Source organism: Oncorhynchus masou, chromosome 25, assembly GCF_036934945.1.
Source record: "Oncorhynchus masou masou isolate Uvic2021 chromosome 25, UVic_Omas_1.1, whole genome shotgun sequence".
NCBI lineage: Eukaryota > Metazoa > Chordata > Actinopteri > Salmoniformes > Salmonidae > Oncorhynchus > Oncorhynchus masou.
In genome coordinates, this window is record NC_088236.1 from 3937225 (window position 1) to 3962761 (window position 25537).

The following is a 25537-nucleotide window of genomic DNA, read 5'->3' on the forward strand; positions in this document are numbered from 1 at the left end:
TTCAGTAAGGTTGGCTTCTTAGCATTCATATGAATAGTTATCAACTGTACCACAAAAACTGGAAGTAAGTAAATCACAGAGAATAGATGTTGTGGTGGCAGCTGCAGAGAAGTATTTGGGTGTATACCAGATTTGACTCCAGAAGAGTGACAGGGTGTGCTGAGCGGTGGCATCCCGTAGGCCATTAGCATGGGCAAGAACAGATAGGTTCAGTAGTGGAATAAGGTGGTGGGTTTTAATTGAGTATAGGGTTGAAACTGCAGAGAAGTACCTGGGTGTATGAGATTTTACTGCAGCAGTTAATAATAGGGTGGGGATTTTTATGAAATAGTGGTATATAGGTGTAGGCCTAGTGGCTGGTGCAATTAATTATTTTAGGAACAGGAATAATGAAGAGAATTTAATGTAGGTAGGCCGTGACTGGCCTCTTCACTTTAGCACAGTAGTTGGCGGTGTATTCACCTTTCGTTGGATGCGACCGGACCAACCCAATCACGAAGAAGAAGGGATCATAGCCTTCGCCTGATTAGTCTGTCATGGAAAGAGCAGGTGTTCCTAATGTTTTGTACACTCAGTGTATACCGGGGATGACATATCTGTTGTGTCTGGGGATGACATATCTGTTGGGTCTGGGGATGACATATCTGTTGGGTCTGGGGATGACATATCTGTTGGGTCTGGGGATGACATATCTGTTGGGTCTGGGGATGACATATCTGTTGGGTCTGGGGATGACATATCTGTTGGGTCTGGGGATGACATATCTGTTGGGTCTGGGGATGACATATCTGTTGGGTCTGGGGATGACATATCTGTTGTGCTCAGCCGGGGGGGCATACCTGTAGGTTGACCTCGGGAACATCATACCTGAAAGTGTTCAAAACTGTCGTCAGCCAAATGGGAATCTGTCCCCTGTTATTGACATCTACTTTTCTCCTCCCCCGTCTTTACCTGTGGGACGGCCAACAAGCTCAACTCAAGTGCCACATCCACTGCTCTCGTCATCGCTCACCGCCATATTGGATAAACTACCAGTGGACGGTGGGGTGGGGGGGAGAGTGGAGGCTGAGGGAAACACTGAAATATTGCTTATATTTCGCTAAATTGGTTGTGGTATAGTTGTCATTTACCAGAGATAAAAAATAATAAAAAAATAAATAATAATAATTAAAAAAAATAATAATAATTGGGAGTCCGTAGCTGTATGTATCGGAGGGGGGAAATTTAAAGTGGTTTTCAAAAATCACGGCAGGGTTGTGAGAGACCGAGTCGAGCTGGTTGTTTTTTTTCTTCCCCTTCGTTGCTTGTTGGAACTTGTAGACATGACTTCCCTGATACAGCGGAGCTCGGGCCTAGTGCAGAGACGGACCGAGGCCTCTCGTACGGCTGCCGCCGACAAGGACCGAGGGTCCGGGGATGACGACTTCGAGCCCCGCCGCCGCTGCAGCGGGGAAGAACAAGAGGAACGAGACAAAGGAGACTCCAAAGAAACTCGACTCACTTTGATGGAAGAAGTACTACTATTGGGATTAAAGGACCGCGAGGTATAATTGTGTATTTATTTTGTAACTAAAACTATATTTAGCTGGTTAGGTAATGTTATTTCAAAGACGTCAAAATAGCATGTACTAATAGGCGATAGCTAACGTTAACTCGATAGATTTTGTCAATATAATTATTGCTAGTTAACTAGCTAGTATTAACGATTTACCTAATTTAGTTAGGTTTATATTGACTTGCTGGCTACATTGACAAGGGTTTTAGGTAGTTTAGTGCAAAAAATAGACTGACGATCAAGGTTTTGGAAGCATAAGGAACTTTCATAATATCAGCGATAATAAAATATATTTAAAAAAATGAATAAAACCTAGATGTTAACTTGATACCTTTTTAAAGATATACACGGCGAGGCATGGCTTCATTTCACCACGCCCCCGTGTAAGGTACAGCTAATCGGGTCCTCTCATTGTAATTACCCTTATTTCTTGGCGGTATCCTAAGCAGGCTATTGTTTCTATAAACGTTTTCAATAGTCCCAAGTGTCATTATAAACACACGTGGACTGTCACAACAAGAACTTATTTGCATGATAGTTAATTCTGCCACTCGGAAAGTTGTTACTCGACCTGCTGACATTGACAGTGAATATAGTAAAGCTGTCGCAGCATATCTACGTCACGGTTTGTTTACCCCCCCAGATTTTGTTTGTTTTGCCAGTAAACTGAAGTTAGCTGGCTGGCTGGCTGGCTGGCGAGAGAAGTTAATATCGATATTTTTCGCCATTCTTAGATATGTATCGTTACTACTTCCAGTCTTTTTGCTAACCTTGAACCTTCTAGGTATTTAGAAAAGTTTTTTTGTTGTTGACTTGCCCTATGTATGTATGTATGTATGTGTGTGTGTGTGTGTGTGTGTGTGTTTGTTTGTTTGTTCAACTTCCTGGAGACCAGCTGTGCAGACAACCCTAACAAATGGCCTAAAGTAGCCTATGGCGATATCTACACCTACATAGTGGAATCTCACTAGTCCTTACTACAAACGAACTAGCAAGCTTTATGCAATATACATACCTAGTTAGATACAAACAAGTGCTTGCCACTTACTGGTGATGAAGTGCTTCGAACACACAATGTATCGTGCAACCGGAGACCACAGATTATCAGCATTGTCGTGTAATAGCCTGAACTTATGAGGTTCTTCTAACTGGCTCCTTTGGCTGGTAATGAGGTTCTTCTAAACGGGTCCTTGGGCAGGTAATGAGGTTCTTCTAACCGGGTCCTTGGGCTGTTGATGAGGTTCTTCTAACCGGGTCCTTGGGCAGGTAATGAGGTTCTTCTAACCGGGTCCTTGGGCTGTTGATGAGGTTCTTCTAACCGGGTCCTTGGGCAGGTAATGAGGTTCTTCTAACCGGGTCCTTGGGCAGGTAATGAGGTTCTTCTAACCGGGTCCTTGGGCAGGTAATGAGGTTCTTCTAACCGGTTCTTGGGCAGGTAATGAGGTTCTTCTAACCGGTCCTTGGGCAGGGAATGAGGTTCTTCTAACCGGTTCTTGGGCAGGTAATGAGGTTCTTCTAACCGGTTCTTGGGCAGGTAATGAGGTTCTTCGAACCGGGTCCTTGGGCAGGTAATGAGGATCTTCGAACCGGGTCCTTGGGCAGGTAATGAGGTTCTTCTAACCGGGTCCTTGGGCAGGTAATGAGGTTCTTCTAAACGGGTCCTTGGGCTGTTGATGAGGTTCTTCTAACCGGGTCCTTGGGCAGGTAATGAGGTTCTTCTTAGGGCTGGCTCTGACTACATGTGTGGGTATGGATATGCAGAGCCCCCATCAAAGTTGCCCAACTTGCTCTAATTTGAATGCTTGTTCTGGTCTCCTGTTGTCATTGTTTTTAGTCAGGATATGTTTCTCATTATTTCCAAGTTTCCATGGCTTCTAAAGTCCGGATCTAAGAAATACTTTCAGTGGAGATTCTCCATTGATATTTTATATATTTTAGTTCTGGACGAGGCTTAATTTGTGTCCTGGAAATGCTTCAGGCTTGATGCTCTGGGTATGAGATTCACTGGAGCAAATGTATTTCCATCAGAATATAAAAATCACAGAGTGTGGCAGAAACGAGTGACATCTCTCGCTGTAACTAGCTGAGGCTGCTCTGCTGTGAAAGAGAAGTGTCGTGATGCATATTTCAAAGTTACACAACCTTCCAATGCGCTGAACTCCGTCCTATACTAGGAAACATGCCTTATTCAGCAACTATCATATGATTGTGACTCTGACTGTAGCTGAGCCCACACACTGCAGTAGAGGTAAAGATCTGAACCAGAGGCTCAATGCATTGATAGGTGACAGTCCATTAGTCCAACAGCTTTGGATGCAGGTCTCATCTCGCCAGTGAAGTCCTGGTGTGGTGCGACTTGTTTCCTTAACTAGGTGTGTTGAGATGGACACATCCCACTAGTCTAACAGGCAGCATGAGATGGACACAGCCCACTAGTCTAACATGAGATGAACACATCCCACTAGTCTAACATGAGATGAACACATCCCACTAGTCTAACATGAGATGAACACATCCCACTAGTCGTAACATGAGATGAACACATCCCACTAGTCTAACATGAGATGAACACATCCCACTAGTCTAACATGAGATGGACACATCCCACTAGTCTAACATGAGATGAACACATCCCACTAGTCTAACATGAGATGAACACATCCCACTAGTCTAACAGGCAGCATGAGATGAACACATCCCACTAGTCTAACATGAGATGGACACATCCCACTAGTCTAACATGAGATGGACACATCCCACTAGTCTAACATGAGATGAACACATCCCACTAGTCTAACATGAGATGGACACAGCCCACTAGTCTAACATGAGATGAACACATCCCACTAGTCTAACATGAGATGAACCCATCCCACTAGTCTAACATGAGATGAACACATCCCACTAGTCTAACATGAGATGAACACATCCCACTAGTCTAACATGACATGGACACATCCCACTAGTCTAACATGACATGGACACATCCCACTAGTCTAACATGAGATGGACACATCCCACTAGTCTAACATGAGATGAACACATCCCACTAGTCTAACATGAGATGAACACATCCCACTAGTCTAACATGAGATGGACACAGCCCACTAGTCTAACAGGCAACATGAGATGAACACATCCCACTAGTCTAACATGAGATGAACACATCCCACTAGTCTAACATGAGATGGACACATCCCACTAGTCTAACATGAGATGAACACATCCCACTAGTCTAACATGAGATGAACACATCCCACTAGTCTAACAGGCAACATGAGATGAACACATCCCACTAGTCTAACATGAGATGAACACATCCCACTAGTCTAACAGGCAACATGAGATGAACACATCCCACTAGTCTAACATGAGATGGACACATCCCACTAGTCTAACATGAGATGAACACATCCCACTAGTCTAACATGAGATGAACCCATCCCACTAGTCTAACATGAGATGAACACATCCCACTAGTCTAACAGGCAGCATGAGATGGACACATCCCACTAGTCTAACATGAGATGAACACATTCCACTAGTCTAACATGAGATGAACACATTCCACTAGTCTAACATGAGATGAACACATCCCACTAGTCTAACATGACATGAACACATCCCACTAGTCTAACATGACATGAACACATCCCACTAGTCTAACATGAGATGGACACATCCCACTAGTCTAACATGAGATGAACACATCCCACTAGTCTAACATGAGATGAACACATCCCACTAGTCTAACATGAGATGAACACATCCCACTAGTCTAACATGAGATGAACACATCCCACTAGTCTAACATGAGATGAACACATCCCACTAGTCTAACATGAGATGAACACATCCCACTAGTCTAACATGAGATGAACACATCCCACTAGTCTAACATGAGATGAACACATCCCACTAGTCTAACATGAGATGAACACATCCCACTAGTCTAACATGAGATGGACACATCCCACTAGTCTAACATGAGATGAACACATCCCACTAGTCTAACATGAGATGAACACATCCCACTAGTCTAACAGGCAGCATGAGATGAACACATCCCACTAGTCTAACATGAGATGGACACATCCCACTAGTCTAACATGAGATGAACACATCCCACTAGTCTAACAGGCAGCATGAGATGAACACATCCCACTAGTCTAACATGACATGGACACATCCCACTAGTCTAACATGAGATGGACACATCCCACTAGTCTAACATGAGATGGACACATCCCACTAGTCTAACATGAGATGAACACATCCCACTAGTCTAACATGAGATGAACACATCCCACTAGTCTAACATGAGATGGACACAGCCCACTAGTCTAACATGAGATGAACACATCCCACTAGTCTAACATGAGATGAACACATCCCACTAGTCTAACATGAGATGAACACATCCCACTAGTCTAACATGACATGGACACATCCCACTAGTCTAACATGAGATGGACACATCCCACTAGTCTAACATGAGATGAACACATCCCACTAGTCTAACATGAGATGAACACATCCCACTAGTCTAACATGAGATGAACACATCCCACTAGTCTAACAGGCAGCATGAGATGGACACATCCCACTAGTCTAACATGAGATGAACACATTCCACTAGTCTAACATGAGATGAACACATCCCACTAGTCTAACATGAGATGAACACATTCCACTAGTCTAACATGAGATGAACACATTCCACTAGTCTAACATGAGATGAACACATCCCACTAGTCTAACATGAGATGAACACATTCCACTAGTCTAACATGAGATGAACACATCCCACTAGTCTAACATGACATGAACACATCCCACTAGTCTAACATGAGCTGAACACATCCCACTAGTCTAACATGAGATGAACACATCCCACTAGTCTAACATGAGATGAACACATCCCACTAGTCTAACATGAGATGAACACATCCCACTAGTCTAACATGAGATGAACACATCCCACTAATCTAACATGAGATGAACACATCCCACTAATCTAACATGAGATGAACACATCCCACTAGTCTAACATGAGATGAACATAGCCCACTAGTCTAACAAGAGATGAACACATCCCACTAGTCTAACATGAGATGGACACATCCCACTAGTCTAACATGAGATGAACACATCCCACTAGTCTAACAGGCAACATGAGATGAACACATCCCACTAGTCTAACATGAGATGAACACATCCCACTAGTCTAACATGAGATGAACACATCCCACTAGTCTAACATGAGATGAACACATCCCACTAGTCTAACATGAGATGAACACATCCCACTAGTCTAACATGAGATGGACACAGCCCACTAGTCTAACATGAGATGAACACATCCCACTAGTCTAACATGAGATGAACACATCCCACTAGTCTAACATGAGATGAACACATCCCACTAGTCTAACATGAGATGAACACATCCCACTAGTCTAACATGAGATGAACACATCCCACTAGTCTAACATGAGATGGACACATCCCACTAGTCTAACATGACATGGACACATCCCACTAGTCTAACATGAGATGAACACATCCCACTAGTCTAACATGAGATGGACACAGCCCACTAGTCTAACATGAGATGAACACATCCCACTAGTCTAACATGAGATGAACACATCCCACTAGTCTAACATGAGATGAACACATCCCACTAGTCTAACAGGCAACATGAGATGAACACATCCCACTAGTCTAACATGAGATGAACACATCCCACTAGTCTAACATGAGATGGACACATCCCACTAGTCTAACATGAGATGGACACATCCCACTAGTCTAACATGAGATGAACACATCCCACTAGTCTAACATGAGATGAACACATCCCACTAGTCTAACATGAGATGAACACATCCCACTAGTCTAACATGAGATGAACACATCCCACTAGTCTAACATGAGATGAACACATCCCACTAGTCTAACATGAGATGAACACATCCCACTAGTCTAACATGAGATGAACACATCCCACTAGTCTAACATGAGATAAACACAGCCCACTAGTCTAACATGAGATGAACACATCCCACTAGTCTAACATGAGCTGAACACATCCCACTAGTCTAACATGAGATGAACACATCCCACTAGTCTAACATGAGATGAACACATCCCACTAGTCTAACATGAGATGGACACATCCCACTAGTCTAACATGAGATGGACACATCCCACTAGTCTAACATGAGATGAACACATCCCACTAGTCTAACATGAGATGAACACATCCCACTAGTCTAACATGAGATGAACACATCCCACTAGTCTAACATGAGATGAACACATCCCACTAGTCTAACAGGCAACATGAGATGAACACATCCCACTAGTCTAACATGAGATGAACACATCCCACTAGTCTAACATGAGATGAACACATCCCACTAGTCTAACATGAGATGAACACATCCCACTAGTCTAACATGAGATGAACACATCCCACTAGTCTAACATGAGATGAACACATCCCACTAGTCTAACATGAGATGAACACATCCCACTAGTCTAACATGAGCTGAACACATCCCACTAGTCTAACATGAGATGAACACATCCCACTAGTCTAACATGAGATGAACACATCCCACTAGTCTAACATGAGATGAACACATCCCACTAGTCTTACAAAGCATGTGGAGGTCTGGCATTTTTTTTTCACCTGTGAGAGACACAATCTAAAACAAAAATCCAGAAAATCACATTGTATGACTTTTAAGTAATTAATTTGCATTTTATTGCATGACATAAGTATTTGATACATCAGAAAAGCAGGACTTAATATTTGGTACAGAAACCTTTGTTTGGAATTACAGAGGAGGGGGGGGGGCTGTTTGACCCCTTGCGCTTTCTAAGCTTTAATACTGTATTTAGAACAGTCATAGCCTAAATGGCTGCATTTTAAAGGGCCTCATTCAGCAGTTGGCTGAGTGGTAGTTAGTGAAGTACAGCTCTTTGCTCTGATCAACTCCATAGCCCTCTCTCCTTACTCCATTCAGACCCCCCCTCTGAATTCTCCAGTCTCCCTACACAGAGGGAGGGAATGGTAACCAGCTGTCTTTGCTGGGTATCGGTGGCGTTGTCGACCATCTTGTTTTTCCTTAATGACAGAGTAGTCTTCGATGATGTTCAAGCTGGGTTTCTCTGAGTTCCGCCCCAAGCCGAGCCCAATGGGTTTCTCTGAGTTCCGCCCCAAGCCGAGCCCAATGGGTTCTCTGAGTTCCGCCCCAAGCCGAGCCCAATGGGTTCCCTAGTTTGATGTTGAATTGAAACCATGTGGCTGTTGGGGAAGCAAGCAGTAGATCTAAGGGTATGTAGAATCCTTCTCCTGTTTCAGGAAAAGGATATGAGAACTAGTCAGCGCTGAAGGACTTCTCAGACAGGCATCTTCTTCTTTTTTTGTTGTTGAATTTTTACCCCTTTTTCTCCCCAATTTCGTGGTGTCCAATTGTTTTTAGTAGCTACTATCTTACATTTACATTACATTTACATTTAAGTCATTTAGCAGACGCTCTTATCCAGAGCGACTTACAAATTGGTGATCTTGTCTCATCGCTACAACTCCCGTACGGGCTCGGGAGAGACGAAGGTCGAAAGTCCGTCGATTTAATAATAGATGATAAGTGAATGTAATACATTATTAAACACAGCAGTTGTATCGTGTGCTGTGCCGTTTACAGTTTACCAACCCTACATTACTCATCTCATATGTATATACTGTACTCTATGCCATCTACTGCATCTTGTTTACATACCCTACATTACTCATCTCATATGTATATACTGTACTCTATACCATCTACTGCATCTTGTTTACATACCCTACATTACTCATCTCATATGTATATACTGTACTCGATACCATCTACTGCATCTTTATGTAATACATGTATCACTAGCCACTTTAACTATGCCACTTTGTTTACATACTCATCTCATATGTATATACTGTACTCGATACCATCTACTGCATCTTTATGTAATACATGTATCACTAGCCACTTTAACTATGCCACTTTGTTTACATGCCCTACATTACTCATATCATATGTATATACTGTACTCTATACCATCTACTGCATCTGGCCTATGCCGTTCGGCCATCACTCATTCATATATTTTTTGTACATATTCTTATTTGTTCCTTTACACTTGTGTTTATAAGGTAGTTGTTGTGAATTTGTTAGGTCAGATTACTTGTTAGGTATTACTGCATGGTCGGAACTAGAAGCAACAAGCATTTCGCTACGCTCGCATTAACATCTGTTAACCATGTGTATGTGACATCAAATGAGATTTTATTTCTAGATGCTGAGAAGGCTTTTGACAGGCTTGAATGGCAGTACATGGAGAAATTTGGTTTGCGAAATAATGTTATCGATATGGTTTGTGTGTTTTATATGCTAACCCCGTTGCTATGGTGTCCAGTGACGCCATACTCTCAGAGGTCAAAGGGGATGTAGACGAGGTGGCGGCCGATCCCCAACGTTATTCATTCTGTCGCTAGAGCCTTTATCCCAACATCTGAGACAGGGTGGAATTTCTTCTCCTATTAAATCATCCTCATCATATCATGTCACTCCTATATCCTCCTATTTATATGAGTAGTGGTTAGGCGGCAGGTAGCCTAGTGGTTAGAGACAGGTAGCCTAGTGGTTAGGCGGCAGGTAGCCTAGTGGTTAGAGACAGGTAGCCTAGTGGTTAGAGACAGGTAGCCTAGTGGTTAGGCGGCAGGTAGCCTAGTGGTTAGAGACAGGTAGCCTAGTGGTTAGAGACAGGTAGCCTAGTGGTTAGAGACAGGTAGCCTAGTGGTTAGAGACAGGTAGCCTAGTGGTTAGAGGCAGGTAGCCTAGTGGTTAGAGGCAGGTAGCCTAGTGGTTAGAGGCAGGTAGCCTAGTGGTTAGGCGGCAGGTAGCCTAGTGGTTAGGCGGCAGGTAGCCTAGTGGTTAGGCGGCAGGTAGCCTAGTGGTTAGAGGCAGGTAGCCTAGTGGTTAGAGGCAGGTAGCCTAGTGGTTAGAGGCAGGTAGCCTAGTGGTTAGAGCGTTGGGCCAGTAACCAGCAGGTAGCCTAGTGGTTAGGCGGCAGGTAGCCTAGTGGTTAGAGGCAGGTAGCCTAGTGGTTAGAGGCAGGTAGCCTAGTGGTTAGAGGCAGGTAGCCTAGTGGTTAGAGCGTTGGGCCAGTAACCAGCAGGTAGCCTAGTGGTTAGGCGGCAGGTAGCCTAGTGGTTAGGCGGCAGGTAGCCTAGTGGTTAGGCGGCAGGTAGCCTAGTGGTTAGGCGGCAGGTAGCCTAGTGGTTAGGCGGCAGGTAGCCTAGTGGTTAGGCGGCAGGTAGCCTAGTGGTTAGAGACAGGTAGCCTATTGGTTAGGCGGCAGGTAGCCTAGTGGTTAGAAGCAGGTAGCCTAGTGGTTAGGCGGCAGGTAGCCTAGTGGTTATGCGGCAGGTAGCCTAGTGGTTAGGCGGCAGGTAGCCTAGTGGTTAGGCGGCAGGTAGCCTAGTGGTTAGGCGGCAGGTAGCCTAGTGGTTAGAGCGTTGGGCCAGTAACCAGCAGGTAGCCTAGTGGTTAGAGGCAGGTAGCCTAGTGGTTAGAGTGTCTGCCAATATTGCTAACAAGTACAACTTTTAATATTTACAACATTCAAAATAGTAGTTGTAATGGTATGGTAATATACAGAAGTATTCTAACCGGTTTCAAATTAATGTTAGACACATATAGGGCTATTTATCGTTAGGATAATTCAATCTATTTATCTTGATGCGGATGTTTTTGACCAAATCGGCCAGTTCTACCTTGTAGTGACTACGCTCTGTTCTCTCTCTGAGGGTTACGCATCGTTCATCAGGGCTCTGTGGCTGTATGCCCACACACTAATCCCTGTCCTCCTCCTCTCAGGGCTACACGTCGTTCTGGAACGACTGCATCTCGTCGGGGCTGCGTGGCTGCATGCTCATAGAGCTGGCCATCAGAGGACGACTACAGCTGGAGACCTGTGGCATGAGGAGGAAAAGCCTGCTCGCCAGGAAGGTAGGAGATCCTGACCAACCGGCTGCTCTATGTTCACTAACGTGTGTGTGTGTGTGTGTGTGTGTGTGTGTGTGTGTGTGTGTGTGTGTGTGTGTTGCCAGCAAGGTGTTGAACATCCTTATCTATAATCGGATTACATGACAGTTACAACACTCCTGTGTTGCGCAAACAAAATAATGTGCCACATTATGCTGGATGAGATGGGGAATTAAAGGACATTATGATGAGGTGGAGAAATAAAGGACATTATGCTGGATGAGATGGAGAATTAAAGGACATTATGCTGGATGAGATGGAGAATTAAAGGACATTATGATGAGATGGAGAATTAAAGGACATTATGCTGGATGAGGTGGAGAATTAAAGAACATTATGATGAGATGGAGAATTAAAGGACATTATGCTGGATGAGATGGAGAAATAAAGGACATTATGATGAGATGGAGAAATAAAGGACATTATGATGAGATGGAGAAATAAAGGACATCATGATGAGATGAGATGGAGAATTAAAGGACCTTATGCTGGATGAGATGGGGAATTAAAGGTCATTATGCTGGATGAGATGGGGAATTAAAGGACATCATGATGAGATGGAGAAATAAAGGACATCATGATGAGATGAGATGGAGAATTAAAGGACCTTATGCTGGATGAGATGGGGAATTAAAGGACATTATGCTGGATGAGATGGGGAATTAAAGGACATTATGCTGGATGAGATGGGGAATTAAAGGACATTATGATGAGATGGAGAAATAAAGGACATCATGATGAGATGAGATGGAGAATTAAAGGACCTTATGCTGGATGAGATGGAGAAATAAAGGACATTATGCTGGATGAGATGGAGAATTAAAGGACATTATGCTGAGATGAGATGGAGAATTAAAGGACATTATGCTGGATGAGATGGGGAAATAAAGGACATTATGCTGGATGAGATGGAGAATTAAAGGACATTATGATGAGATGAGATGGGGAAATAAAGGACATTATGCTGGATGAGGTGGAGAAATAAAGGACATTATGCTGGATGAGATGGGGAATTAAAGGACATTATGCTGGATGAGATGGGGAATTAAAGGACATTATGCTGGATGAGGTGGAGAATTAAAGGACATTATGCTGGATGAGATGGGGAAATAAAGGACATTATGCTGGATGAGATGGAGAATTAAAGGACATTAAGATGAGATGAGATGGAGAAATAAAGGACATTATGCTGGATGAGGTGGAGAAATAAAGGACATTATGCTGGATGAGATGGGGAATTAAAGGACATTATGCTGGATGAGATGGGGAATTAAAGGACATTATGCTGGATGAGGTGGAGAATTAAAGGACATTATGCTGGATGAGATGGAGAAATAAAGGACATTATGCTGGATGAGATGGAGAATTAAAGGACATTATGCTGAGATGAGATGGAGAATTAAAGGACATTATGCTGGATGAGATGGGGAAATAAAGGACATTATGCTGGATGAGATGGAGAATTAAAGGACATTATGATGAGATGAGATGGGGAAATAAAGGACATTATGCTGGATGAGGTGGAGAAATAAAGGACATTATGCTGGATGAGATGGGGAATTAAAGGACATTATGCTGGATGAGATGGAGAATTAAAGGACATTAAGATGAGATGAGATGGGGAAATAAAGGACATTATGCTGGATGAGGTGGAGAATTAAATGACATTATGCTGGATGAGATGGGGAAATAAAGGACATTATGCTGGATGAGATGGAGAATTAAAGGACATTAAGATGAGATGAGATGGAGAAATAAAGGACATTATGCTGGATGAGGTGGAGAAATAAAGGACATTATGCTGGATGAGATGGGGAATTAAAGGACATTATGCTGGATGAGATGGGGAATTAAAGGACATTATGCTGGATGAGGTGGAGAATTAAAGGACATTATGCTGGATGAGATGGGGAAATAAAGGACATTATGATGAGATGGAGAATTAAAGGACATTATGCTGGATGAGATGGAGAATTAAAGGACATTAAGATGAGATGAGATGGAGAAATAAAGGACATTATGCTGGATGAGGTGGAGAAATAAAGGACATTATGCTGGATGAGATGGGGAATTAAAGGACATTATGCTGGATGAGATGGAGAATTAAAGGACATTAAGATGAGATGAGATGGGGAAATAAAGGACATTATGCTGGATGAGGTGGAGAATTAAAGGACATTATGCTGGATGAGATGGGGAAATAAAGGACATTATGATGAGATGGAGAATTAAAGGACATTATGCTGGATGAGATGGAGAAATAAAGGACATTATGCTGGATGAGATGGAGAAATAAAGGACATCATGATGAGATGGAGAAATAAAGGACATTATGCTGGATGAGATGGGGAATTAAAGGACATTATGCTGGATGAGATGGGAAATTAAAGGACATTATGCTGAGATGAGATGGAGAAATAAAGGACATTATGCTGGATGAGATGGAGAATTAAAGGACATTATGCTGAGATGAGATGGAGAATTAAAGGACATTATGCTGGATGAGATGGGGAAATAAAGGACATTATGCTGGATGAGATGGAGAATTAAAGGACATTATGATGAGATGAGATGGGGAAATAAAGGACATTATGCTGGATGAGGTGGAGAAATAAAGGACATTATGCTGGATGAGATGGGGAATTAAAGGACATTATGCTGGATGAGATGGGGAATTAAAGGACATTATGCTGGATGAGGTGGAGAATTAAAGGACATTATGCTGGATGAGATGGGGAAATAAAGGACATTATGCTGGATGAGATGGAGAATTAAAGGACATTAAGATGAGATGAGATGGAGAAATAAAGGACATTATGCTGGATGAGGTGGAGAAATAAAGGACATTATGCTGGATGAGATGGGGAATTAAAGGACATTATGCTGGATGAGATGGGGAATTAAAGGACATTATGCTGGATGAGGTGGAGAATTAAAGGACATTATGCTGGATGAGATGGGGAATTAAAGGACATTATGATGAGGTGAGATGGAGAAATAAAGGACATCATGATGAGATGAGATGGAGAAATAAAGGACATTATGCTGGATGAGATGGAGAATTAAAGGACATTATGCTGGATGAGATGGGGAATTAAAGGACATCATGATGAGATGGGGAAATAAAGGACATTATGATGAGATGGGGAATTAAAGGACATCATGATGAGATGGAGAAATAAAGGACATTATGCTGGATGAGATGGGGAATTAAAGGACATTATGCTGGATGAGATGGGGAAATAAAGGACATTATGCTGGATGAGATGGGGAATTAAAGGACATTATGATGAGATGAGATGGAGAAATAAAGGACATTATGATGAGATGGAGAAATAAAGGACATTATGATGAGATGGAGAAATAAAGGACATTATGATGAGATGAGATGTAGAAATAAAGGACATTATGATGGATGAGATGGAGAATTAAAGGACATTATGATGAGGTGGAGAAATAAAGGACATTATGCTGGATGAGATGGAGAATTAAAGGACATTATCCTGGATGAGGTGGAGAAATAAAGGACATTATGCTGGATGAGATGGAGAAATAAAGGACATTATGATGAGAAGGAGAAATTAAGGACATTATGATGAGATGAGGTGGAGAAATAAAGGACATTATGATGAGATGAGATGGGGAATTAAAGGACATTATGATGAGATGGGGAATTAAAGGACATTATGCTGGATGAGATGGGGAATTAAAGGACATTATGCTGGATGAGATGGGGAATTAAAGGACATTATGATGAGATGAGGTGGAGAAATAAAGGACATTATGATGAGGTAAGGGAAATAAAGGACATTTTGCTCTGTTTACAGTTGATTGACAACTTTACCACTGGTACAAGCGTAGAATCCTATTTTTAAACAGTCGATTAAATAGAAATGTAAACGTCTCTGGTTCTGATGCATGGGCTCTCGTCTTGTTACCATACCAGAATTTTTACTTGGATACCAAAACAAACAAAAAAGGTATATTAGCCAAAGTCACAAACTCAACTAATGCTCTGTTTAATTGTTGGGCATGTTTTTGAGTTCAGTATCATTACATGTGAAAATAATTTCAATAATTTATAAATAATTTATGTCCATTTTTGTTGTTGTTGAGAAACAGCCTTGTATGCATTAATTTAATCAATTACGCAATCATGCTATGAATTTGACTTATTTTTTTACCAATCTAACTACAAAACAACGTAATGGTAATAATGAATTTGAATGGTAAATCAGGATGTAGCCTAGTTGTATTTACAATACAGGTGAATGCATATTATTCAATAGAAGTGTGTGCCTCTGTGACCGATGTGAAATGGCTAGCTAGTGAGCGGTGGTGTGCGCTAATAGCGTTTCAATCGGTGGCTTTTGTGTTGCGCGATGGGTAACGATGCTTCGAGCGTGGCTGCTGTCGATGTGTGCAGAGGTTCCCTGGTTTGAGCCCAGGTTGGGGCGAGGAACGGAAGCTATACTGTTACACATGTATGGCATTATTAAGTTAAATTAAACTGATTTTCATTGGGCTACAGATGACAATCCCTTTAATTTAAGACTTATTTTCTTGGCAATTGCTAGGAGAACATATTATTTTGTTTTGTACTAATCAACAACATTTTACATAGAAGAAGCAATTTCTCTCAGCCAATCAGCAGTCTTTTGTGTAAGTTGAATATCCTTCCCTATTTAGCATGCTGAAAGCCTGTCAAATTGTTTTCTGTCAAATAGTTGTATCTGGTCAAACACAATCTTTCCCCAAAACTTTATGAAGGGTTGATGATAGGCAGATTGGTCGGGTATTTGAGCCAGTGAAGAGGGCTTTACTATTCTTAAGTAGTGAAATAACTTTAGCTTCCCTCCAGGCCTGAGGGCACACGCTCTCTAGTCGGCTTAAATTGAAGATGTGACAAATAGGAGTGGCAATACCACCCTCTATTATCCTCCCAGTCATTTTCCATCCAAGTTGTCAGACCCCGGTGGCTTGTCATTGTCACACTTACTTTAAGGAATTCAAAATGACTTGGTCAAATGTTTTTCTTCATGAAGAGCAATCATTTATTTAGCTGCATCAAGTTCAATTATTGTATTTTTATTATATATATACATTTTTTTTTTTTACAAATGAGGGAATCCATCGGACCTTTTCCCGTGATAACTATAAACATATCGCAGATTACACACTTAATAGCACGTGAGTCCCCTGAGTTTTCACTGCTGAACACTGACGGTCCAAGGGAACAAACACTTCCCGGAGCTATCGGGGACTTAGATGCTTCTCCGTGTCCGCGGACACCCCTACCAGCGCCGCGGACACCCCTACCAGCTCCACGGACACCCCTACCAGCGCGGCGGACACCCCTACCAGTGCGGCGGACACCCCTACCAGCGCGGCGGACACCCCTACCAGCGCGGCGGACACCCCTACCAGCGCGGCGGACCCCCCTCCCAGCGCCGCGGACCCCCCTACCAGCGCCGCGGACAACCCTACCAGCGCCGCGGACACCCCTCCCAGCGCCGCGGACACCCCTCCCAGCGCCGCGGACCCCCTCCCAGCGCCGCGGACACCCCTACCATGGACACCCCTACCAGCGCCGCGGACACCCCTACCACGGACACCCCTACCAGCGCCGCAGACACCCCTACCAGCGCCGCGGACACCCCTACCACGGACACCCCTACCAGCGCCGCAGACACCCCTACCAGCGCCACGGACACCCCTACCACGGACACCCCTACCAGCGCCGCGGACCCCCCTACCAGCGCCGCGTACACCCCTACCAGCTCCGCGGACACCCCTACCACGGACACCCCTACCAGCGCCGCGGACACCCCTACAAGCGCCGCGGACACCCCTACCAGCGCCGCGGACACCCCTACCAGCGCCGCGGACCCCCTACCAGCGCCGCGGACCCCCTACCAGCACCACGGACACCCCCACCAGCGCCGCGGACACCCCCACCAGCGCCACGGACACCCCTACCAGCGCCGCGGACAACCCTACCGGTGCCGCGGACAAACCTACCAGCGCCGCGGACACCCCTACCAGCGCCGCGGACACCCCTACCAGCGCCGCGGACACCCCTACCACGGACACCCCTACCAGCGCCACGGACACCACCACCAGCTCCGCGGACACCCCTACCACGGACACCCCTACCAGCGCCGAGGACACCCCTACCACGAACACCCCTACCAGCTCCGCGGACACCCCTACCAGCGCCGCGGACAACCCTACCGGTGCCGCGGACAAACCTACCAGCGCCGCGGACCCCCCTACCAGCGCCGCGGACACCCCTACCAGCTCCGCGGACACCCCTACCACGGACACCCCTACCAGCGCCGCGGACACCCCTACCAGCGCCGAGGACACCCCTACCACGAACACCCCTACCAGCTCCGCGGACACCCCTACCAGCGCCGCGGACAACCCTACCGGTGCCGCGGACAAACCTACCAGTGCCGCGGACCCCCCTACCAGCGCCGCGGACCCCCCTACCAGCGCCGCGTACACCCCTACCAGCTCCGCGGACACCCCTACCACGGACCCCCCTCCCAGCACCGCGGACACCCCTACCAGCGCCGCGGACACCCCTACCAGCGCCGCGGACACCCCTACCACGGACACCCCTAGCAGCGCCGCGGACCCCCCTACCAGCGCCGCGGACACCCCTACCACGGACACCCCTACCAGCGCCGCTGACACCCCTACCAGCGCCACGGACACCCCTACCAGCGCCGCGGACCCCCCTACCAGCGCCGCGTACACCCCTACCAGCGCCGCGGACACCCCTACCAGCGCCACGGATAACCCTACCAGCGACGCGGACCCTCTACCAGCGCCGCGGACCCCCCTACCAGTGCCGCGGACCCCCCTACCAGCGCCGCGGACACCCCTACCAGCGCCGCGGACACCCCTACCACGGACACCCCTACCAGCGCCGCGGACACCCCTACCAGCGCCACGGACACCCCTACCAGTGCCGCGGACACCCCTACCAGCGCCGCGGACACCCCCACCAGCGCCACGGACACCCCCACCAGCGCCACGGACACCCCTACCAGTTCCGCGGACACCCCTACCACGGACACCCCCACCAGCGCCGCGGACACCCCCACCAGCGCCACGGACACCCCTACCAGCGCCGCGGACAACCCTACCGGTGCCGCGGACAAACCTACCAGTGCCGCGGACACCCCTACCAGCGCCGCGGACACCCCTACCAGCGCCGCGGACACCCCTACCACGGACACCCCTACCAGCGCCACGGACACCACCACCAGCTCCGCGGACACCCCTACCACGGACACCCCTACCAGCGCCGAGGACACCCCTACCACGAACACCCCTACCAGCTCCGCGGACACCCCTACCAGCGCCGCGGACAACCCTACCGGTGCCGCGGACAAACCTACCAGTGCCGCGGACACCCCTACCAGCGCCGCGGACACCCCTACCAGCGCCGCGGACACCCCTACCAGCGCCGCGGACACCCCTACCAGCGCCGCGGACACCCCTACCAGCGCCGCGGACACCCCTACCAGCGCCGCGGACACCCCTACCAGCGCCGCGGACACCCCTACCAGCGCCGCGGACACCCCTACCAGCGCCACGGACACCCCTACCAGTTCCGTGGACACCCCTACCAGCGCCGCGGACACCCCTACCAGCTCCACGGACACCCCTACCAGCGCCAAGGGCACCCCTACCAGCGCCGCGGACACCCCTACCACGGACACCCCTACCAGCGCCGCGGACACCCCTACCAGCGCCTCACACAACTATGTTGTTATCCGTGTCTCGTTGAATATGGAGAGGAAGAGAGAAGTGCAGGGGGGGGTGTGATGGCTGTGTCGCCGGCTGTCCCTTCGTTACGCACCGACCCGGCTGTCCCTTCGCTACGCACCGACCCGGCTGTCCCTTCGCTACGCACCGACCCGGCTGTCCCTTCGCTACGCACCGACCCGGCTGTTCCTTCGCTGTCTGAGTTGTCTGAGTTGATCTATTGGTGGAGACCTGCTCCCTGCTGTTTCATTACAGTACTATAGAGGGCGTTGTCTGAGTTGATCTCTTGGTAGCCAGGTACTAAAGTGTCCGGGGTGAAAAGGTTGAATGAATAAATAAAGCATTGTAGGAAGAAAAAAACCCACAAAAAAAACTACAACGTCAGTCAATGTGTTAAATGCATAGTTTTCATTAAACGGTTATTTAAAGTTATTGTTATTATAATTTTTTCAATACGAAAGGTTTAGCAGGTCGTCTGGCATCATCTGGCACCAATTTGTAAGTCGCTCTGGATAAGAGCGTCTGCTAAATGACTTAAATGTAAATGTAAATCAAGGCGCCGATAGTGGATCTCACTGAACAATTGTAGGCAACACTGGCTGTGAATCTCCCCCACAAACAAATTGAAGCCAGTTTACACCGTGTAGAGAGCCCCCCCCCTCCCCCCCCCCTCCCCAAGTAAGGCAATGCACTTCACTCCCCAAATTAGCTCCTCTTTAATGTGTGTCGTGTTGGACTGGGAGGTTGAGAGCAGAGCAGAAGACACATTTCCAGTGGAACATTTTCGACAACTGAAGTTGTCTGCATGTGGTCTGGAAGCCATCACATGGCTGCATCTGTTTGAATGTTAAATGACGAGACAGAGGCATTGATGCAGGTCACCAGTCTTGTTCAGGACATCACAACACATCCGGGTATCTCAAGCACACCGGTAAAAAGTTGCAGTAATTAACATTTACCAACAGATGGCAGCACTGTGCCATCTTACACCTGTAACATTATCGTTGTGTTCTGATTCTGAGTGTTTGTTTGTAGCCTATACCCTAGTTGGATTCTGACTGTATGTATCCTATACCCTAGTTGGATTCTGACTGTTTGTATCCTATACCCTAGTTGGATTCTGACTGTTTGTATCCTATACCCTAGTTGGATTCTGACTGTTTGTATCCTATACCCTAGTTGGATTCTGACTGTATGTAGCCTATACCCTAGTTGGATTCTGACTGTTTGTAGCCTATACCCTAGTTTGATTCTGACTGTTTGTATCCTATACCCTAGTGGGATTCTGACTGTATGTAGCCTATACCCTAGTGGGATTCTGACTGTTTGTATCCTATACCCTAGTGGGATTCTGACTGTATGTAGCCTATACCCTAGTGGGATTCTGACTGTATGTATCCTATACCCTAGTTGGATTCTGACTGTATGTATCCTATACCCTAGTGGGATTCTGACTGTATGTATCCTATACCCTAGTGGGATTCTGACTGTATGTAGCCTATACCCTAGTTGGATTCTGATTCTGACTGTATGTAGCCTATACCCTAGTGGGATTCTGACTGTATGTAGCCTATACCCTAGTTGGATTCTGACTGTATGTAGCCTATACCCTAGTGGGATTCTGACTGTATGTAGCCTATACCCTAGTGGGATTCTGACTGTATGTAGCCTATACCCTAGTTGGATTCTGACTGTATGTAGCCTACACCCTAGTGGGATTCTGATTCTGACTGTATGTATCCTATACCCTAGTTGGATTCTGACTGTATGTAGCCTATACCCTAGTGGGATTCTGACTGTATGTATCCTATACCCTAGTTGGATTCTGACTGTATGTATCCTATACCCTAGTTGGATTCTGACTGTATGTAGCCTATACCCTAGTTGGATTCTGATTCTGACTGTATGTAGCCTATACCCTAGTGGGATTCTGACTGTATGTAGCCTATACCCTAGTGGGATTCTGACTGTATGTAGCCTATACCCTAGTGCGATTCTGACTGTATGTAGCCAATACCCTAGTTGGATTCTGATTCTGACTGTATGTAGCCTATACCCTAGTTGGATTCTGATTATGACTGTATGTATCCTATACCCTAGTTGGATTCTGATTCTGACTGTATGTAGCCTATACCCTAGTTGGATTCTGATTCTGACTGTATGTAGCCTATACCCTAGTGGGATTCTGAATGTATGTAGCCTATACCCTAGTTGGATTCGGATTCTGACTGTTTGTATCCTATACCCTAGTGGGATTCTGACTGTATGTATCCTATACCCTAGTGGGATTCTGACTGTATGTATCCTATACCCTAGTGGGATTCTGACTGTATGTAGCCTATACCCTAGTTGGATTCTGATTCTGACTGTATGTATCCTATACCCTAGTTGGATTCTGACTGTATGTAGCCTATACCCTAGTTGGATTCTGACTGTATGTAGCCTATACCCTAGTTGGATTCTGACTGTATGTAGCCTATACCCTAGTGGGATTCTGACTGTATGTATCCTATACCCTAGTGGGATTCTGATTCTGACTGTATGTAGCCTATACCCTAGTGGGATTCTGACTGTATGTAGCCTATACCCTAGTTGGATTCTGACTGTATGTATCCTATACCCTAGTTGGATTCTGACTGTTTGTATCCTATACCCTAGTTGGATTCTGACTGTTTGTATCCTATACCCTAGTTGGATTCTGACTGTTTGTATCCTATACCCTAGTTGGATTCTGACTGTATGTAGCCTATACCCTAGTTGGATTCTGACTGTTTGTAGCCTATACCCTAGTTTGATTCTGACTGTTTGTATCCTATACCCTAGTGGGATTCTGACTGTATGTAGCCTATACCCTAGTGGGATTCTGACTGTTTGTATCCTATACCCTAGTGGGATTCTGACTGTATGTAGCCTATACCCTAGTGGGATTCTGACTGTATGTATCCTATACCCTAGTTGGATTCTGACTGTATGTATCCTATACCCTAGTGGGATTCTGACTGTATGTATCCTATACCCTAGTGGGATTCTGACTGTATGTAGCCTATACCCTAGTTGGATTCTGATTCTGACTGTATGTAGCCTATACCCTAGTGGGATTCTGACTGTATGTAGCCTATACCCTAGTTGGATTCTGACTGTATTTAGCCTATACCCTAGTGGGATTCTGACTGTATGTAGCCTATACCCTAGTGGGATTCTGACTGTATGTAGCCTATACCCTAGTTGGATTCTGACTGTATGTAGCCTACACCCTAGTGGGATTCTGATTCTGACTGTATGTATCCTATACCCTAGTTGGATTCTGACTGTATGTAGCCTATACCCTAGTGGGATTCTGACTGTATGTATCCTATACCCTAGTTGGATTCTGACTGTATGTATCCTATACCCTAGTTGGATTCTGACTGTATGTAGCCTATACCCTAGTTGGATTCTGATTCTGACTGTATGTAGCCTATACCCTAGTGGGATTCTGACTGTATGTAGCCTATACCCTAGTGGGATTCTGACTGTATGTAGCCTATACCCTAGTGCGATTCTGACTGTATGTAGCCAATACCCTAGTTGGATTCTGATTCTGACTGTATGTAGCCTATACCCTAGTTGGATTCTGATTATGACTGTATGTATCCTATACCCTAGTTGGATTCTGATTCTGACTGTATGTAGCCTATACCCTAGTTGGATTCTGATTCTGACTGTATGTAGCCTATACCCTAGTGGGATTCTGAATGTATGTAGCCTATACCCTAGTTGGATTCTGATTCTGACTGTTTGTATCCTATACCCTAGTGGGATTCTGACTGTATGTATCCTATACCCTAGTGGGATTCTGACTGTATGTATCCTATACCCTAGTGGGATTCTGACTGTATGTAGCCTATACCCTAGTTGGATTCTGATTCTGACTGTATGTATCCTATACCCTAGTTGGATTCTGACTGTATGTAGCCTATACCCTAGTTGGATTCTGACTGTATGTAGCCTATACCCTAGTTGGATTCTGACTGTATGTAGCCTATACCCTAGTGGGATTCTGACTGTATGTATCCTATACCCTAGTGGGATTCTGATTCTGACTGTATGTAGCCTATACCCTAGTGGGATTCTGACTGTATGTAGCCTATACCCTAGTTGGATTCTGACTGTATGTAGCCTATACCCTAGTTGGATTCTGACTGTATGTAGCCTATACCCTAGTGGGATTCTGACTGTATGTAGCCTATACCCTAGTTGGATTCTGACTGTATGTAGCCTACACCCTAGTGGGATTCTGACTGTATGTATCCTATACCCTAGTTGGATTCTGACTGTATGTATCCTATACCCTAGTTGGATTCTGACTGTATGTAGCCTATACCCTAGTGGGATTCTGACTGTATGTATCCTATACCCTAGTTGGATTCTGACTGTATGTATCCTATACCCTAGTTGGATTCTGATTCTGACTGTATGTATCCTATACCCTAGTTGGATTCTGACTGTATGTATCCTATACCCTAGTTGGATTCTGATTCTGACTGTATGTATCCTATACCCTAGTGGGATTCTGACTGTATGTATCCTATACCCTAGTTGGATTCTGACTGTATGTATCCTATACCCTAGTTGGATTCTGATTCTGACTGTATGTATCCTATACCCTAGTGGGATTCTGACTGTATGTATCCTATACCCTAGTGGGATTCTGACTGTATGTATCCTATACCCTAGTGGGATTCTGACTGTATGCAGCCTATACCCTAGTTGGATTCTGATTCTGACTGTATGTATCCTATACCCTAGTTGGATTCTGATTCTGACTGTATGTATCCTATACCCTAGTGGGATTCTGACTGTATGTATCCTATACCCTAGTGGGATTCTGACTGTATGTATCCTATACCCTAGTGGGATTCTGACTGTATGTATCCTATACCCTAGTGGGATTCTGACTGTATGTAGCCTATACCCTAGTGGGATTCTGATTCTGACTGTATGTATCCTATACCCTAGTGGGATTCTGACTGTATGTAGCCTATACCCTAGTTGGATTCTGACTGTATGTAGCCTATACCCTAGTTGGATTCTGACTGTATGTAGCCTATACCCTAGTGGGATTCTGACTGTATGTATCCTATACCCTAGTGGGATTCTGACTGTATGTATCCTATACCCTAGTGGGATTCTGATTCTGACTGTATGTATCCTATACCCTAGTGGGATTCTGACTGTATGTAGCCTATACCCTAGTTGGATTCTGACTGTATGTAGCCTATACCCTAGTTGGATTCTGACTGTATGTAGCCTATACCCTAGTGGGATTCTGACTGTATGTAGCCTATACCCTAGTGTGATTCTGACTGTATGTAGCCAATACCCTAGTTGGATTCTGATTCTGACTGTATGTAGCCTATACCCTAGTTGGATTCTGACTGTATGTATCCTATACCCTAGTTGGATTCTGACTGTATGTAGCCTATACCCTAGTTGGATTCTGACTGTATGTAGCCTATACCCTAGTTGGATTCTGACTGTATGTATCCTATACCCTAGTGGGATTCTGACTGTATGTATCCTATACCCTAGTGGGATTCTGACTGTATGTATCCTATACCCTAGTGGGATTCTGACTGTATGTATCCTATACCCTAGTGGGATTCTGACTGTATGTAGCCTATACCCTAGTTGGATTCTGATTCTGACTGTATGTATCCTATACCCTAGTGGGATTCTGACTGTTTGTATCCTATACCCTAGTTGGATTCTGACTGTTTGTATCCTATACCCTAGTTGGATTCTGACTGTTTGTATCCTATACCCTAGTTGGATTCTGACTGTATGTAGCCTATACCCTAGTTGGATTCTGAATGTATGTAGCCTATACCCTAGTGGGATTCTGATTCTGACTGTATGTATCCTATACCCTAGTTGGATTCTGACTGTATGTATCCTATACCCTAGTTGGATTCTGACTGTATGTAGCCTATACCCTAGTGGGATTCTGACTGTATGTATCCTATACCCTAGTTGGATTCTGACTGTATGTATCCTATACCCTAGTTGGATTCTGACTGTATGTAGCCTATACCCTAGTGGGATTCTGATTCTGACTGTATGT

General features: G+C 45.3%; 1 protein-coding gene across 1 annotated transcript in view; it reads left to right on the top strand.

Moving 5' to 3' along the window:
* Window positions 1–1024: 1024 nt before the first annotated feature.
* The window catches only part of LOC135513696 (Golgi phosphoprotein 3-like), a 37253-nt gene continuing 12740 nt past the window's right edge, over window positions 1025–25537 (top strand). Inside the window, exons 1-2 of the mRNA XM_064936568.1 lie at window positions 1025–1544; window positions 11485–11616. Of these exons, the coding sequence (XP_064792640.1) occupies window positions 1323–1544; window positions 11485–11616 (354 nt within the window). The 5' untranslated portion in view covers window positions 1025–1322. The remainder of the gene's footprint in view (window positions 1545–11484; window positions 11617–25537) is intronic.